General features: G+C 36.5%; 1 protein-coding gene across 1 annotated transcript; it reads right to left on the reverse strand.

The window, feature by feature from the left end:
* Positions 1 to 800: 800 nt before the first annotated feature.
* On the reverse strand, positions 801 to 15,814 carry LOC128114119 (cysteine-rich secretory protein 1-like). The gene is made up of 7 exons (XM_052743971.1): positions 15,743 to 15,814; positions 13,230 to 13,346; positions 12,016 to 12,103; positions 9,481 to 9,626; positions 7,848 to 7,942; positions 4,795 to 4,883; positions 801 to 1,398 (listed from the first exon to the last, which is right to left on the reverse strand). Exons 1-7 carry the CDS (start codon positions 15,812 to 15,814, stop codon positions 1,271 to 1,273), a joined length of 735 nt encoding a protein of 244 aa, XP_052599931.1. The 3' UTR covers positions 801 to 1,270.
* Between the last annotated feature and the right edge of the window lie 533 nt (positions 15,815 to 16,347).

The following is a 16,347-nucleotide window of genomic DNA, read 5'->3' on the forward strand; positions in this document are numbered from 1 at the left end:
CTTACTTGGGGGATATGAGTGGGAAAGACTTGTCCCAACTGCCCTCTGGGCAGGACATAGGAAAACCTTCAGGCTACAATATCTTCCTTAAATCTTCAAATTCCTTGATAAAATTTTGTGATGTTTTAAAGATTTTGTGCCCTGAGGTTCATTTTCATTGTAAAATATTTCTGTAAAAGTAGAGGATTTGGTGGAACAGGGTCACACTGTTGGGGCCATTCATATTGTGTTTTAGCAATTTGACCAGGAAATGTGGATTTCTTTCATTGATTGTATGTCTGATATTAGATTCTATGGTGCATCAGAGTTATCCCAGTGCACAGGATGTCTTAAGGTTGGAATTAATTCAGGTGTTCTAGGGTCCATTGGACTCACCAGTCTGTGGGGGCATAGCAGATATAAGATCTGGGTAGGCCAGAAAGTTGGATATGCCAGGGGTAGGATCAGGAATATTTATCAAGCTTGGCTCCACTATTGCATATTAATCGAAGTGTATACTGATTAGTGTAAACTCTTGTGAAGACTAAGAACCTTAATGTCAGTAAAAATTAAGTAACTGTATCATAAATATTATAATACCATCCTGGAATAAACAAACTCCAAATCAGAAATTCAAACAAATACTAGGAGAGGATTAATATGCAAATAGTAAGATTTATTTAAATTTTTCAAACGATCAAGGTCAACACAGTCACCTGGACATGCAAATTCTGTTCATTACATTTCATTTTTATAAGGTGCTTGAAAAACTCAAAAACTAAAATGTAAATTGAAGTTTAGAATTTGAACCACTAATTCCAGCACATGTGAAGAAGAGAAAATGGTGGGAAGAAATCAAAGAAAGCTAATGGGGATTTGTTTTCAGATATAGTTAGCTAGGTAGAGCTAGGAAAAATGACTGACAGTTACAATGGAAGTATAGGCTGTTCCTTCACTCCGTTGTGCTCTGGGAATCTGATTCTTATTTTCAGGATGGAGTTTCAGTGACCTTAGTCATACTGACAAACCGTATATCTTTGGGCTTGACTCAACTCCATAAATGTGTCACAGAAATCAGAGGTCAAGGTTCAAAGGTATTATTGATTATGTTATTTCAGAATCTTTGGATATAAAATATTTCTACTAAATAGAACAATAGAGAAGAAAGGAATATTTACTGTTTGGAATCATTTCAATGTATCTGTACCTCAAGTTTTCTAGTGGAATGTGACTAGTCTAAGTAGAGGAGGTGGTCTTACTTCACATGGCCTTGTTCATTTGTACTAGAAATTTAATGAATTTTGCTTTCACAGTTACATGTAGCTTTGCACTCTTGTTTAACCATTGGATAGTCACAAGTTAGTGAAGCCTTCAATTCTGCACAGTTAGAAAACTTATCTTCATATTCACAACTATTCGCTGAAAAAAAAACAAAGGAATTCATTATTTTGTTATTATTTTCCTCTATTAACAGAGACAAAATAAAATATATGAATTGGTAGAAGGGGATTGAGCAAATGAATGAATGTCCATTAAAATTAGAGCTTTATGACATGTCTTTGATATGAATTAATGTATTTCTTCACTCACAAAATGCTTGAGAAATTTAACTTCAGTGGTTCTTTGAGGAACTAAGCTATCTACAGGCTAGAAAGATGCCTCAGTGATTAAGAGTCCTTGCTCTTCCTGCAGAGAACCTGGTTTTGATTTTCAGAATCCACATCATGGCTTAAGATAACCTGTAACTTCAGTTCCATAGGACCCAATGCTCTCTTCTGTCCTCCATGGTCACTGGGTCCAAATGTATGTGCATAAATACATACGTGCACACCAACATTTATAAAAATAAAATAAAGATAAATACTAAAAAAGAACCCCACTATTTAAAATGTCAGTCATTATGCAAGTAATTTCTAAACTTGTGAATGGTTAATATATAAACTCTATATTCTTAGCAAAAAAAGTTTCATAAACATGTTCTATAGCTACTGTTCCTAGCAGCCAGCCTCTTTATGTAAAAATGCTGACCATTAATTAAATCATTCCAGAATGTTCTGTTGTCCATGATTGCCCTAAACTTTGATTCTGTTTTTCATACAAGAGGAGCTAATTTTGTGAAAACAGAGGCTTGGAAAAGTAGGTAGTGGAGAATTTTCTTCTGATTATTAAATATTTATACTCAAATGTACTGCAGTGACCAGAAACCCAACAAACTCAATTGAAATTCATGACCCTACAGTCTTTGTCATGTCTTTCATGTATTTTGGCAGCTCATGAACCTCCATTCAGCTCACCCAGTCTCAGAGAATTGGAAACTCATAATTACCAAATAATTCAAAATATCTTGTTTATACCCTGTACTTTTGGTACCTTTTATTGAGAGAGAGCCTTATTTGTTGACTAGGCTAGAATCTAGCCCATACACTCATATACCTCTGCTAATTCAACCTCCAGAGAAGCACCACTATAGCCACATGGCTAGTCCTCTTTTACTTTGTGTGGTGGTTGTCTGCAGGCTTTACAGCCAGCAGGAGCAAAAAAAACCATGATCCATGAAGAGATAAAAATGAAAGTCAGCCTGACTTTATGGTAACAGTGCTTGTCCAGGACTTCTAGAGTCTGGCTGAGATCATTTTATATTAGCCATGTTTAAGTCCAGCACAATTTTGGAAAAAAAAGTTATCTGATAACAATTAACTCAGTCCCAAGTACACAGCAATTAAAGACATGTTTACATTGAGATTCTTTACAAAGTACATCTGGCTTCTTTCATAAGAATGGATACCATTGACTCAGAGATAGTGTCCAAGATTTAGGGTCTAGGAAGATGCTGAAGTAAACATAACCCCTGCGGGTATCAGGATTGGCCAGGCCCTAAGATGACATAGAAGTCACTTAGGCTGTTGTAAAGCACAAGTGACATCACTTGTAAGAATGGGTTTTATGACCTAAAATCAATGCTGAAGATTTACAGGTAAAGGGTCTAGGATAAGTAAAAAAAATTTCTGGGAGATACGGTGGAGTCTGTCTCGTGAGATAGCAAAGGATCACCAGGATGTAAAACCATGTAATTCCTGACATTCCAGAAAGAGCAGTTATGCATCTCATTCCACTGAAGAGATAAACTATATATTTAACTTTCCTGACTTCCCTGGTGCTTGTCTGTGTGCACTAGGCCTTTTTGCCCTTTACACCTCTCCATATGCATGTATATATTCATCATCACTGAACAAGCAAAGTTAACATAAAAGTATTAGTATTCTCCCTCCTCTCTCTGCAACCCATTTTCATAACATTTTTATTAATAATACAAAATGACTAGTTATCAATCAATATCTCCTACTTGGCTCTTTCATTATGCTTTGTCTAAGAGCTCTTTGAAGGATACACTATACATAACACCTGGGAGATTGATAGATGAAGATCAAAAAGATTGGGATCAGACTAGACTACATGGTGAGTTCTAGGTGAGCTTTTTTTACATAGTGAAACCCTATTTCAAAACTGAAAACAGCCTAAACCACAAATAAGTAAATTTAAACTTCAAAAATAAAAATAAAGGTCATTTTCTTTCTCTTTCCATTTGTTAATTTTTCAATTTGCTATTTGTTAGTGCTAGGATAGTCTCCTTTAAAAGCACATTCAGCAGAGCTGTGGGTATTTGGCTCTTCCTTTTTTAGTTTATAATCTTAATATCATTAGTACTGTGAACTTTATTTAAACAAATGCACAATAAAGGATTCTGTAATTCACTGGAAAATGCACAAAAATCCCAGTGAATTGCCACCAGAATTTTCTATATTAACTTTGATGTTATTTTCCATTTTTATAAATACCTTATTGCTGTTACAGTTCCTTTATGTAGCCTGGGCTAACCTGGAGTTTGATCAATATTCCAACCTGGGTTTGAACTCCTGATTCTCCTTCCTCTGCTCACAGAATGTTAGGGTTACATTAATTCTTTGAATTTATATTCATAATAATACTAAAAATGAGATACTATGACATTCATTTCACTTCCTGTGATAAAATCTCTCACACCTTTATTATGGAAGGAGAGAACTAATTCACACAAGTTGTCGTCTAACCTCAACACACAATCACACACAAAAGCCATTTCACACATGCATGTGCCTGTACATATACAGAGTAACACAAATACCCATTAACAAATAAATAAAAATGTAACACAAAATTCAAATGATGCTCTGGAGGAGCTTGAGAATTTATTGTACTAAGCTCCTTGGTGGGCAAAGAATTATAGTATATTTCTTCCTTCTCTGGACTGACCTGTGTACTACTATCTCAACCACTTAGATTTATATTGCTTTGTCTTCTTAAAATGCCAATATTAGCCGGGCGGTGGTGGCGCACGCCTGTAATCCCAGCACTCGGGAGGCAGAGCCAGGAGGATCTCTGTGAGTTCTAGGCCAGCCTGGGCTACCAAGTGAGTCCCAGAAAAGGCGCAAAGCTACACAGATACCCTGTCTTGAAAAACCAAAAAAAAAAAAAAAATGCCAACATTAAGATCCTACTGTTATTGAGGATAAGAAAATTCACTTGAAATTTATGGAATTATAGCCACAGGAATATTTCTGTAGACTCCAATAGCAATAATACCAATATCGTTGCAAGTATGCACTGATTTAGATGTTTCCTTCGACAACATAGAGTATCCTGTTTTTCAATGTCAAAAGTACGTACATCCTAAACAAAGGAAAATTTGTAATTCTAAATTCTCTTGAAATTAAGGCCATGCTATTAAATCTTAAAACAGATTTGATATTATTATATTAATAAGTTAATAAAACTTACTGCAGAGTCCATCTTCACAGTGATCAGGACAAAGGGCACATGGTTGTCCTATTGTGTAAGGGATGTATTGCCTTCTTAAATAATTACCACTGAAATAGAAATAGAAAATATCAAATACTTTTAATTTTTCCTGTACACTCAAATCATTGCATATATCACTCACACACATATATATATTCACGTATATATACATGGAATCCTATTAAAAGCTTTAGTTATGCCACACACACAAAAAAAAAAACCTAGCATTTCCTAAGAGTATTCAGATATAAATGTGAAATGACGGGATAATTAATCCATTCACTTTTTCCCTCAACCATCATGTCACAACCTGAGCAACTGAATTAGAATAAATAAGAATTTAAAGTTTAGAAATGTTTTATTGTTGAAACACTCTCTTCTTTTCCTGATAAATCTGGAATATACATAAGACAGGAATGCTGCTTGAGTATAAAAGATATTTCCTATAGAGAAAGTTAGATACAAGAAAATGCTGTGATTCTTATAGTGTGGAAGAGGTACCGATGATGTGTTGAGTTTCAGGTATTTAGTGTATAATTGTGAAAGTCTTAATGCTTAGGAATGTTTGGGGTTTTCTAAAGGTAGCGTGTGGGTTTGAGACTTCTATGCTTATCAAAATGAGAATATTAATGAGAAAAACTCTTTATATAAACTCTCTGAAGGGTGCAGCACTCTGAAAGTGCCAAGCCTACCCCTCAGTAGGAGCATCACTTCGCTGATCATCACAGGAAATTAGAAAAGTCAGATTCTCCATTACACTAAGGGTGGCAGGGTGGTGTGTGCAATGCCCAAGGGCTTGCAGCAGAACCTCTCCTCTATATGCAGAACACAGCTCTAGGTGTACGAGCAATGTTAAGAATGAAAAAGTCATAAAGCAGTGTACAAGATCTGTCACTTGCTCCTCTTCATTACTCCTCTGACACTTCTAGGTACCAGGCTCCAGATGCATACTTGACCAAGCAGCTGAATGGAGTCCAGTGGCTTCCTTCTTTGTATTACTTAATGCCAACAGAAACATGCTTGAAAATTCTTTGAGGATCCTACTATTCAACCCACAAACAGATTAGAAATGAGTCATTTAAAAGACTTGATTTGTAGACCCTCAGCCTCTTGTATAAGTTTCTTGTATTAAAAGAATAATAGAGCTGGAGAGATGTCTCAGGACTTAAGAGGACATTCCCCTTTAATAGACTTGGGTTTGGTTCCCAGCATCCACTTCGGGTGCCTTGCAGATGTCTGTAACTCCAGTTCCAGGCGATTTGATGACTTTGGTGTTCACAAGTGTTTAGGGTTGACAACCTGGGACTGGATAACTTATCAGGAGTCTCCTCCATGAAAAAAACTGATCCTTTCTTAAGACCCATAGCTTACCTATAGCTCCTTATCCAGGTCAATACAACCTTTTGTTATCACCCTTGGTTGCCTCCCTGAACTCAAAGATAAGAGCCTATTGTTAAAAACATCACCAACTTCAGACACAGGAGTTGGAGAAATTGAGCTGGAATTGACCTGGAAGCCTCTTTCCTCCAGATTAGCTCTCATAGTATTAGAAGATGCTATGTAAGCTGCCAAGGGAGAAAATAACCAATAGTTTTATCTTTCTGCACAACTGTAACAATGACTAGCCTGCTTGCTATTTTTCCAAGCTTAATTTCTGTTGCTTTATTTATGCATGTGAACACGAATACACCCACAAAGGACAGAACAGGTCCTTAGTCCTAAAGTTAAAAATAGATATGACCTACTTTACATGGTTGTTGGGTATCAAACTTAGATTCTCTGAAAGAACAGCAAAAATTCTACACTACTGAGTCATCTCTATAGCCCAAATGTTGCTACCTTATACCTGTAAGAATTTATTACGTCTTAAACTTCAAAGGCTCTTTGAGAGGTCCTTAATATATTTCAAATAGTTAAGAAAGCTAAAATTTTTTTTTTTTTTTAGGTTTTTCGAGACAGGGTTTCTCTGTGCAGCTTTGCGCCTTTCCTGGATCTCGCTCTCTAGGCCAGGCTGGCCTCGAACTCACAAAGATCCGCCTGCCTCTGCCTCCCAAGTGCTGGGATTAAAGGCGTGCGCCACCACACTTTTTCTTTAGAATTTACTAAAAAATTCTGAAAAACTCATTTATTATATCTTGATTTTAAAGCCAGAAATTTACTTCCCTTCTATGCTATGTTTGAGCTCTTAAAAAAATTCCCATGAAAAAATGAATATATATTCATAATCTGAATGTTAACTGAATTTTTCTTTAAAAATACTTTAATTACATCTGCATCTATGTTTGTCCATGTTAGGCTTTGTGAGAGTACAATAACAAAGCTGAGATCATGAATTTGTGAGGAAGTGTGGGGCAGGAAGATTTCAGGGAGAGGGGGTACGGATATGAATGAAATACAGTACTCCTATATGAAATTCACAAAAAATAAAACAAACTTTCTTTTGGAATTTTGAGTAACTATTCTCTGTGTTGTCCTGTCTGGCCTCAAACTCACGAAGATTTCCTGATTCTGCCTCTCTCAAGTCCTAGGATTGAAGGTGTAAAACACTACCGCACCTCAACAATTAAATTTTAAAAACAGATACAACAACCTATATAATCAGGAGTAGGATCAATTAATTAGAAGCACCACAATCACTAACCTGTGTCATTCACTCATGTTCACTCCTGATCTACTATCAAAAGTTTGCTTTGTAGCCTACAAACATAGCAAGAACAGACAGTAGGAATTCACGATCCTCATACTTGGGTAATCATGAGGTCACCATTAGTCCAGAAAACAGCAATCGAGGAGGGAAGAGAGATTATTTTTAAAGATAAGGAAAATGCTTCCGAGTTTGATTCATGGAACTGATGAGATGGACATTTCAAAGATTTAGTTAAATAAGTTTCAACTCTAGGAAATATTTAGAAGTTTTTATTTCCCTCTCCATGTACAAAATATATCTTTAATTTGTTTTTATACTATGATAATTTAAAAATGTCAAATTGCATTTGACATTGCTGAAAATAAACTTTGAAGTGGATACTTACGGAGGACAATAGTGACAAACATATAAGAATTGCAATAATTGGTGAGAACACTTAGCAACTCCACATGCAACTTGGAAAGATGAATTCCAAACAACCTATACACCCAGAGACAAAGACAAGGCACAGGTCACATAGGAAAATAATGCAGAAAACAAACACAAAATTAAAACACCATTGGTATACTTTGTTTCTATATGCCTCATAGATATATTTAAGTGACTGAATCAAACTACAGATGTTAGAACATCCCTAAGGGACTACTGTTAGTCAGCCAGTCTGGCAAAACTTTCAGGAAGCACTCAGTGGAGTTTATAAAGGCAGAGAGTGACTTCAGCCCCATCTCCAAGAAGCTTTCTTCTTCTTTGTCATCTTTGACAGTTTCCATGATGATGAGGATACAGACGGCTGGGGTGAGGCCAAGGAGCTTCGTGTCAAAATGAAAGGCATCAAAGAATCTGTGGACACCAGGAAGACCCTGGTGTGATGGATAACTCCTCTGACACTACTTTCAGCCCTACAGGCATGTGACCATAAACAGCTAAAGGGTAATCTGGATATCGGGTCAATTCCTGGTCAGACACCAAACTGACCAAGATGTTGCTGGTGACTACTCTGAAGTGCCTTTGCAAAAACAAGTGTCCTATGTCCATAGAACCCTGGCCTTGAAAGATGAACCAGAACTTCCCCCCAGTATCATAGAAGAGATGCTTCAGTTTGATACTCTAAGCTGTGATCATGAGTATCTTCTTATCTGTGTGGACAGGGATCATGAGTGGCTTGCAAGCCTTTCTGGTTCATCATGATGGAAGGCCAACACTCAGCATATTTCCTAGAAGTTGTGTTCTTTGTGGAGCTCTGGCCTTGCATATCCTAGTTTCCTCCTAAAACTGTGTTTCAGCTCAAGTCTCTCAGCCTACAGGATCTGATCAGGTCAGCTATTGGGAGTTGACCCATGCCTGTACCACAACTGGATCTTTCCTTTACCCAGCCAAGCAGGATCCCCACATCACCTACTTCCTAGCTATGGAAGGCCCTCTTTCAGTGGACAGGATGGAGCCACAATCTTATAATTCTTGCTAAAAGAGTCATTTTATTTGATAGGAAAGGGCCCAAGGCCCTGGCCTTTAGATCCAGCAGGAAGGTAGCTGTCAGGGTTTCTGGTAATAAAAGTCCAGGAGACTTTCACCTTTTCGCTCAGGAGCCATACAGAACTGATGTACAGTCCTGTTAAAGTCTGGGGAGGTACCTGAGAATATAGGCCATTACCTCTGTTTGGGGACTTGAGTCAAGAAATTATGGTTAGAAAAATAATCAAGTATGTTTCCTTACAAAGATTAGATAAGCCATTGAAAGCTGGCAGCTCAAATAGCCAATGAGTGTCAAGACCAATGAACAATCAACAACTCAAGATCTTCCCCAAGGTGTACAGATGGTGTGCACTCTCTCTATACTCCCTGAAATTGAGAGAATGTGATAGGGTGACAGGAAGTTCAAAGCCATTCTGAGCTACATAGTGAGACCATGTCTCAAAAAGAAAATAAAAACTCTCTGCCCCGAAATTCTTTATTGAAATCAGTCAAGTAATTAAAAATATTTCCTTGCCTAGCACTTACAGAGAGAGTATTTTTCTTACCTGAGTATAATGTCCAACTAATGCATCAGTTGGATTTGGGCCTGAACCAAACTTGAAATCTTTGGCTTCATCAAACCAGCTTTGGATTGCACGAGACCATGATGCTGGATAACTTGCCATGAAGATATTCTCACCACATCTTATGTCTAAGGAAAAAGACAGACCACTCACAAAGACAGCAATAAAAAAAAGATAAACACACACATACACACACACACACACACACACACACACACACACACACGCACAGAATCCCTGCTTTTTAAAGTCATTACTCAGTTCCTTTTGAATATTGCTTAAGGACCATGACTCAGACCTGATGAACCTTTAGTTGAACAGTAGCTGTAGGTATTCAACATGTGTGTGCTAAACAAGATGAGCACTAAGTAGATAGAGAAATCTTTTCTTCAGTAGCTTCTATCCTCAAACTCATTCATCCACACATTAAATTCTCCACACCTGTGTGTATATGTGTATGTGTATGCATGCCTGTGCCTCAAGTGTACCAAATGTGGATTTGCAGTCTTAAAGAACACCAAGATTAACTCCTTTCATTTCTCTCCTGAGTAGCTAGAATTTTTTTATAACAATTTTATGTATTTAGGATTATTGTTCTGTGTGAGCCTTCTTTACAGTCATTCTTTAAAAACTACAAGTACAAAGCAAACAAAACAGAAAGGATTATATTTTCAAAGTATATAGGTCATCTGTGGTGATATTTTATTTGTGCTCTAATAAACAAAGCTTGCATGGAGATCAGAGGAAAAAGCTAGAAACTATGTTAAGCATAGAGGCTAGGCAGTGGTAGCCCATGCCTTTAATCCTAGCATTCGGGAGGCACAGAGTCATCTGGATCTCTGTGAGTTCAAGGTCACATTGGGAACAGAGTCTGGCATGGTGGCACACGCTTTTAAACCCAGCACTAGTTGACCATAGAAGTCTGGAGGTCTATACAGACAGACAGGAAGTGATAGAACTGGAAGGGAAGAGGAAGTGATACAGCTGGGTAGAGAGAAGAAGTAAGATGACAGAGCTCAGAAAGGTATATAGGCATGAGTGTACAGGAAGTAGTTGTCTCTTTGGCTGAGGATTTCCTAGAAGTAAGACGTGGCTGGCTTGCTCTCTGATCTTTCAGCTTTCACCCCAATTCATAGCTCTGGGTTTTTTATTAATAAGACCGTTTAGCAATTCATGTTACAGTCATGTCTTACCTAGAATATTAAAACTTCATGGGCCATATTTTCTTCAAAGAATGGGAAAAAAAAGCATCTTTAAACCTCCAAAAATAGCTTATTATTTTTATCAAGCTCTGTAAATAAAAAATTACTTTAAACTTTAACAATATTGTAGCCTTTTAAATTATCTTTTAGTCATTATGTTATTAAATTAGAAATGTCTAAAAATTAAAACCTTTAAAAGAGATAATTAATTTATTAGGTTTAAATTGGGCCAAAGGTGATCATTTTTAATGTTTTAAGAAATATATTATCACATGGTCCATTTATTAATTTTGTTATCATTTTTACACTTCCTTATGTAAATATTGTTTCATAGTTTATTTTTAATTTAACATAATATGTCCTTTTAGGCTTTCATAAGTTGATCTCACTAAAATTTAAGAAAGAGCTGAGCAGTGCACACACATTGGTGACTTAGAAACAAAATCCCAGTACTTAGGAAGCTGAGGTTGGAAGAACAGAAATTTGAAGATATCCTGGGCCATACAGTGAGACCTGTCTCCTCCCCATCAAAAATAATGAAGGAAATAATAAATGTAAATACTAAGATATTGATATTTCTTGAGAAAAATGAAGAATTAGTTGATCAAATTAAATATATTTTTATAATTAAAAAGATATCTTGGAAACACAAAAAGCCATTTCATTAATAATTGGGTTAGAAACAGAAATTCTAATTTCAGAGTGCTGGAGAAATGGCTGAGCATGTAGGATTATACCTCCCTATTTCAGCAGACTTCAATCCAACTCCTAACATCCATACAGTGTAGCTTACCACCACCTGTGACAACAGCACTGTGACACCACCTGTAACCTGTAAGCTCCAGAGGATCTGGTGCCTTCTTCTGGCCTCTAGAAGCATTCTTACATACATGCACACATGCATAAATATACATGATACACATACACATAGATAAAACCATAATAGGATAAAATTAAAAAGAGATTCTAATTTCACATTTTCTTTATAAAGCCATAATTAGTAATTATTTTCATCCAGACATCAGTTTCTAATCTTCAAAGCAAAGAAAGAGAAGATCCACATCTTGCTTCAATGGGAAACTGGTTGCAAGGCACAAAACTGGCCTCAGGAAAGATAGTTTGTGTAAAATATAAAACATTCAATAAGCACAAACTGCAGACTTTCAGAGCCAGCTCTGCCCCAGAGATATTTAAATTTTAAAAAAGCAGCATCAGAATGGGTGTTTATTTACAATTTTTTCTTAGCACAATATGAGAAAATGGGCTTTCCTGTGTTACTCTCCATTCAAACATAAGTGATTTTTATTTTACATACTGGTGGTCCTGGAATCTGCAGGACTGTGTTGGTAAGTGCACTGGCTTGCCCATTTCTGTGCATTCACTCGGGCATCATTGCTCCATTGCTAAAGAGGAAAAAAAAGAAGATATCCATGGAGTAACTCAAACATCAGAGTCACATGATCTTTGCACACAGGCTGATATCATTGCAAAATTTCTGTAGGTGCCTTCTGATTTTCATCATAATCAATATATAATATAGTATATGTCTAATTTTTATGTTAGCATGTATATTATCAGCTTTCATGGTAGTGTTTATAAATAAGTTTATTTTGTATGTTTTCCTCCCCCCATCTTCCTGATCCTGCTCATCCTCCCATGCATGCCCTCTCACCCACAGCCTCCATTTGATGCCACACTTGCTCTCTTTCCTTCCATTTCCCATGCCTTCTATAGTCCTTCCCAACCCCCAACATTGATCTTCTTAGTAGTTTCATAAACTATGTCCAAAGATACTCCCTCTTATCTATGGACTATTCTGTACCAAATAAGTACAAGTAGTCTGTCTTCCCAAGGCCACAAAAAAGTACTAAAACCTTTAATGATCTAAAATTACTGAAATAAAAACAGGAATCATTAAAGACTGAGTAATTGCTATAGAGCGAGTATCACTAACCATGTTGAAGGACTAAGACTATTTTTACAGCTGTAAGAAGTTGCCTCATAAATCCTAGCTTCATTTTTTACCTCATTAAATAAATTTAAGAGACACATGGACTTTGGATCTGGATCCAGAGAATAGACTGTTTAGATGAAAGGTCATTGGGCCTTAGAGGAGAAATCTTCTGACTTTAGGAGAAAAGAGTGAGCCAAAATCACATCGTGGCTTTTCACTGAAAACCAAACTCAAAATATTTGATTTTAGTTCAGTAACTATAATTGATATAGCTCCATAATACCAATGAGTCACTGTTATAAAAGAAATTTAATGAATTCTACTCTGATCGTTGCACAGCTAAACACAGTAGAGAAGTAGAGAACCAACTCAGTCTCTACATGCATGCTATAGCATATGGACACACACACACCCACACACATGCACATAAACAAAACAATGAATACTTTTTGTTTTTTTTTAAATAGAATCTACAATAGAGGCAGACCCTCTTAAAGCACACAGCAGAAGCCAGATGCTATCCACATGCTCCAAACACAGCTCTCCAAATGCATTGTCCTGTTGTGAGCCCTCACCATCTTTAGTAAGTCACTACCAGGTGGAGAAACCAGTCTTCTCAGTTGGTTGTGCTTGTTTACAATCTCTTCTTGGACTGACACTCTAGTGGTTGTCAAATCCTCAAAATTCATATTCTGATTGGAAATAAAAGTAAAGTCATGTTAGTGAATGTTAAGGTTGCATAAAAAGTGAAAAAGTTGTCTAAGGTGAATGAAAGTCATTTTAAAGTACTCAGGCCAATATTAGTCATTAAGCCTTAATAATAAATTTAAGAAAATCTATGACTTTTCATGAGAAACACTTTAAATATAAATTTTGAAAATAAAAGGAATTCATGGCATATCAAATAAAAACTCTTCTGAGGCTACAAATGTCAATTTTGACTTAAGAGAGAGCTATAATAATAGCCATGAACAGTAGAGAAGCTTAAGTCACTCACACTCAGTTAGGCTGTAGCAAGGAAGTGCTAAGGATAAAGAAATATAATTTATTATAGACCTTAAGAGGCAACAGCCATTTGACCAGGAGTTTGAAAGCTTGTGAGATAACGTGTAGGCCCTTAGCCAATACATGTGTGCATTAGAGAATTTTATATGTAACAGGGGTTTGTGATCAATCTGAAGACAGCTTTATCTAATAGAACATCCAAGTCAATTTGGAGACAATGGGTTCTTGAAAATAGTTTAGCATTACTGACTTTACATTTCACTGGACAGCAATAAGCCTGCCAAGTTAACTCAGATGCTGATATTTAAATTTACCTTTTTCATTTGTGTGGCACAGGTGGATGGAGTGATATTATGTGAATTGGCAGAGATATAAGAGCCATGTGTCGATATAAACATACTCCAAAATGTGCTGTTTTATAGTGTAGAGCAAGATGTTACAGCATAACTATTGATGGACTGACTCTCACATACATATTTTAGTGATGGGATCAGTTGTTTCTCCTTTCTACAGTCTTACTTCCCTCAAGACTTTGCAGATATTGCACCCATAGATCTAATCACACTACTTTGCAGGGGCTGCGACACGTTCATCTCTCCCTAATGTATTATGTTCTGAAGGCACTATGAAAGCCTTGTGTGAAGAAATCTCTCACAGCTAGTGATTTCTAAGACAGAAAGGATGTCCATGTTAAAGTCATTGCTTGAAAATCTTCACATTTTAATATAAAGTAACAGTATCCCCAGATGTTTATTTATTAAGGGAATGGCATCATTTTCTAAAACATTTATACTTAAGTATATATGTTTGAGTAGAATATGGGTTTGTGTAATGAGTGCAATGCCAGTGGAAGCCTTAAAAGAGTATCAGATTCCCTAGAGTGTGAGTTTCACGTGGATATAAGCCACCTGAGGTGGACGCTAGAAACCAAAGTGTCCTCTTCAAGTGCAGTAAATGCTCTTAGTCACCAAGCCATCTCTCCAACTCCCAAAACCCAGACTTTACATTTAAACCTGAAAACTCTACCTGAAGATGTTTTATTTCTAAAGACAACACATATGGCTTCTGAGAAAGCCGTTATTATTTTCTGCTTCTTATGCTACCTTCCGTGGTAGCTAAAAATTCCATGAAACAATACATGTGCTTACATTTTCTTAACAGAAAGTTGTACAGATTTAAAGAAAAACATACTAGAAACACGGAAATGTGAGTTTAAAATGTTAAAGGGTTTGTTTTGGATAGAAAGGTGACCTAATAATTACAACACCACAAAGTAAAACCAAGAGAAAAAACAATAAGTGACTCAGAGAGATGAATCAGTTCTCCATGGTAACCCTCAAAGAAGCCTTCATTAATAAAACATGACTTGAATGTCTCTGCTATGAGATCCTGAAAATTTATAAAGAAGTATCAATAGACCAAAGAGAGAAGAGAGGGGGAAGAGATGAAGAGAAAGAGAATAGATGGTTCAAAAGTCTGTAAAATACAATCAATTTAAGAAGGAAACTGAGAATGCAAACAACTTGGAAGAACACCTAGATAATAATCTCCAGGTTACTAATTTGATTATGGTAACAAAAGACATATAATTTATATTCCAAAACAGGTTTAACCAGTTATTGGCACTCGGTACTCTTTAGGAATTCTAGTAGTCTGCAATGCAGAGGCCAAAAGAAGAGAATGAAGGCTACAACAATCCCCAGTGCTTCTAATTTTTAGTAGCTTTCTAACTAAGGGGAGGGTATTTTTCTGGTACTACACATTCCATCATTAAAGAAGGTGACTGAGCCTCATCTGGGATTGTCTAAGCATAAGAAGATATTATAAATAACAAATATTTGGCTCATTACATACTTATTGTTTGCATAGTAGATATACTTAACCACTCTGGTGTGTGTGTGTGTGTGTGTGTGTGTGTGTGTGTGTGTGTGTGTGTGTGTGTGTTTGTGTGTGTGTATTGCTAAGGATCAAAGTGAATTACTCCACACTCTGGCCTTCCAGAATTTTGAAGAGTGATCCTATAGCTTACTAGCCTTCATGGTTGCCTAGATTTTACTCATAAGATACTAAACCTTACCCATACCTCATAGTGTTCTCGAAGAATGGATGGGGGCAATACAGCAGCCAGGAACAACAACAATGGGAATAACGTCATGTCTAGAAAACAATGAAGAGAAAAAAGATATGCATTTAAATGTTTAGTACGAGGAGTTCTGAGTAACACAGAAGGTATGGGGGAAGTAATGAGATTCATTTCCAAGATTTACTAGCAATATAACAAGGGGGACATACTATTTATATGATCAAAGTGATAATAAAATCAACTCAAGAAGTTTGCTGAGAGCTGGTGTAATAAGGAATAAATCAAAGTTCCTAAGTGCAGCTCCCCAAAGCAGGCACCTACGAGTGCTCCGGAGTATGAGCATCTTCTCCAGAGTCAAATTCTAATCCATGGAGGTCCTCTCTTCAGATTCTAGAAACTTAGGAATTCTTCCTTTATCCTTTCAAGAGTAGCAAAAGCACCCAGCTATTACCATAGCTGGGCACTACTATGACATGATTAACCCTTGTTTGATAAGTAATAGTTTAATAGTAAGCTCTGCCTACTCTATTATAGGATGTTTGTTATTTATTCATTAAAAGTTTTTCTTTTCTTTTAGAGACAAGATTCCACTATGTAGCCCAGTC

The sequence above is a fragment of the Peromyscus californicus genome, unplaced genomic scaffold (assembly GCF_007827085.1).
Source record: "Peromyscus californicus insignis strain IS unplaced genomic scaffold, ASM782708v3 Scaffold_19__1_contigs__length_69161282, whole genome shotgun sequence".
Lineage (NCBI taxonomy): Eukaryota > Metazoa > Chordata > Mammalia > Rodentia > Cricetidae > Peromyscus > Peromyscus californicus.

Coding starts and splice junctions, on each gene's coding strand:
- LOC128114119 (XM_052743971.1), bottom strand. CDS start 15,814: ATGACGTTATTCCCATTGTTGTTGTTCCTGGCTGCTGTATTGCCCCCA. Junction 12,104..13,229: donor GTAGTGACTTACTAAAGATG/GTGAGGGCTCAC, acceptor TTTCCTCTTTAG/CAATGGAGCAATGATGCCCG. Junction 9,627..12,015: donor TGCAGATTCCAGGACCACCA/GTATGTAAAATA, acceptor CTTTTTCCTTAG/ACATAAGATGTGGTGAGAAT.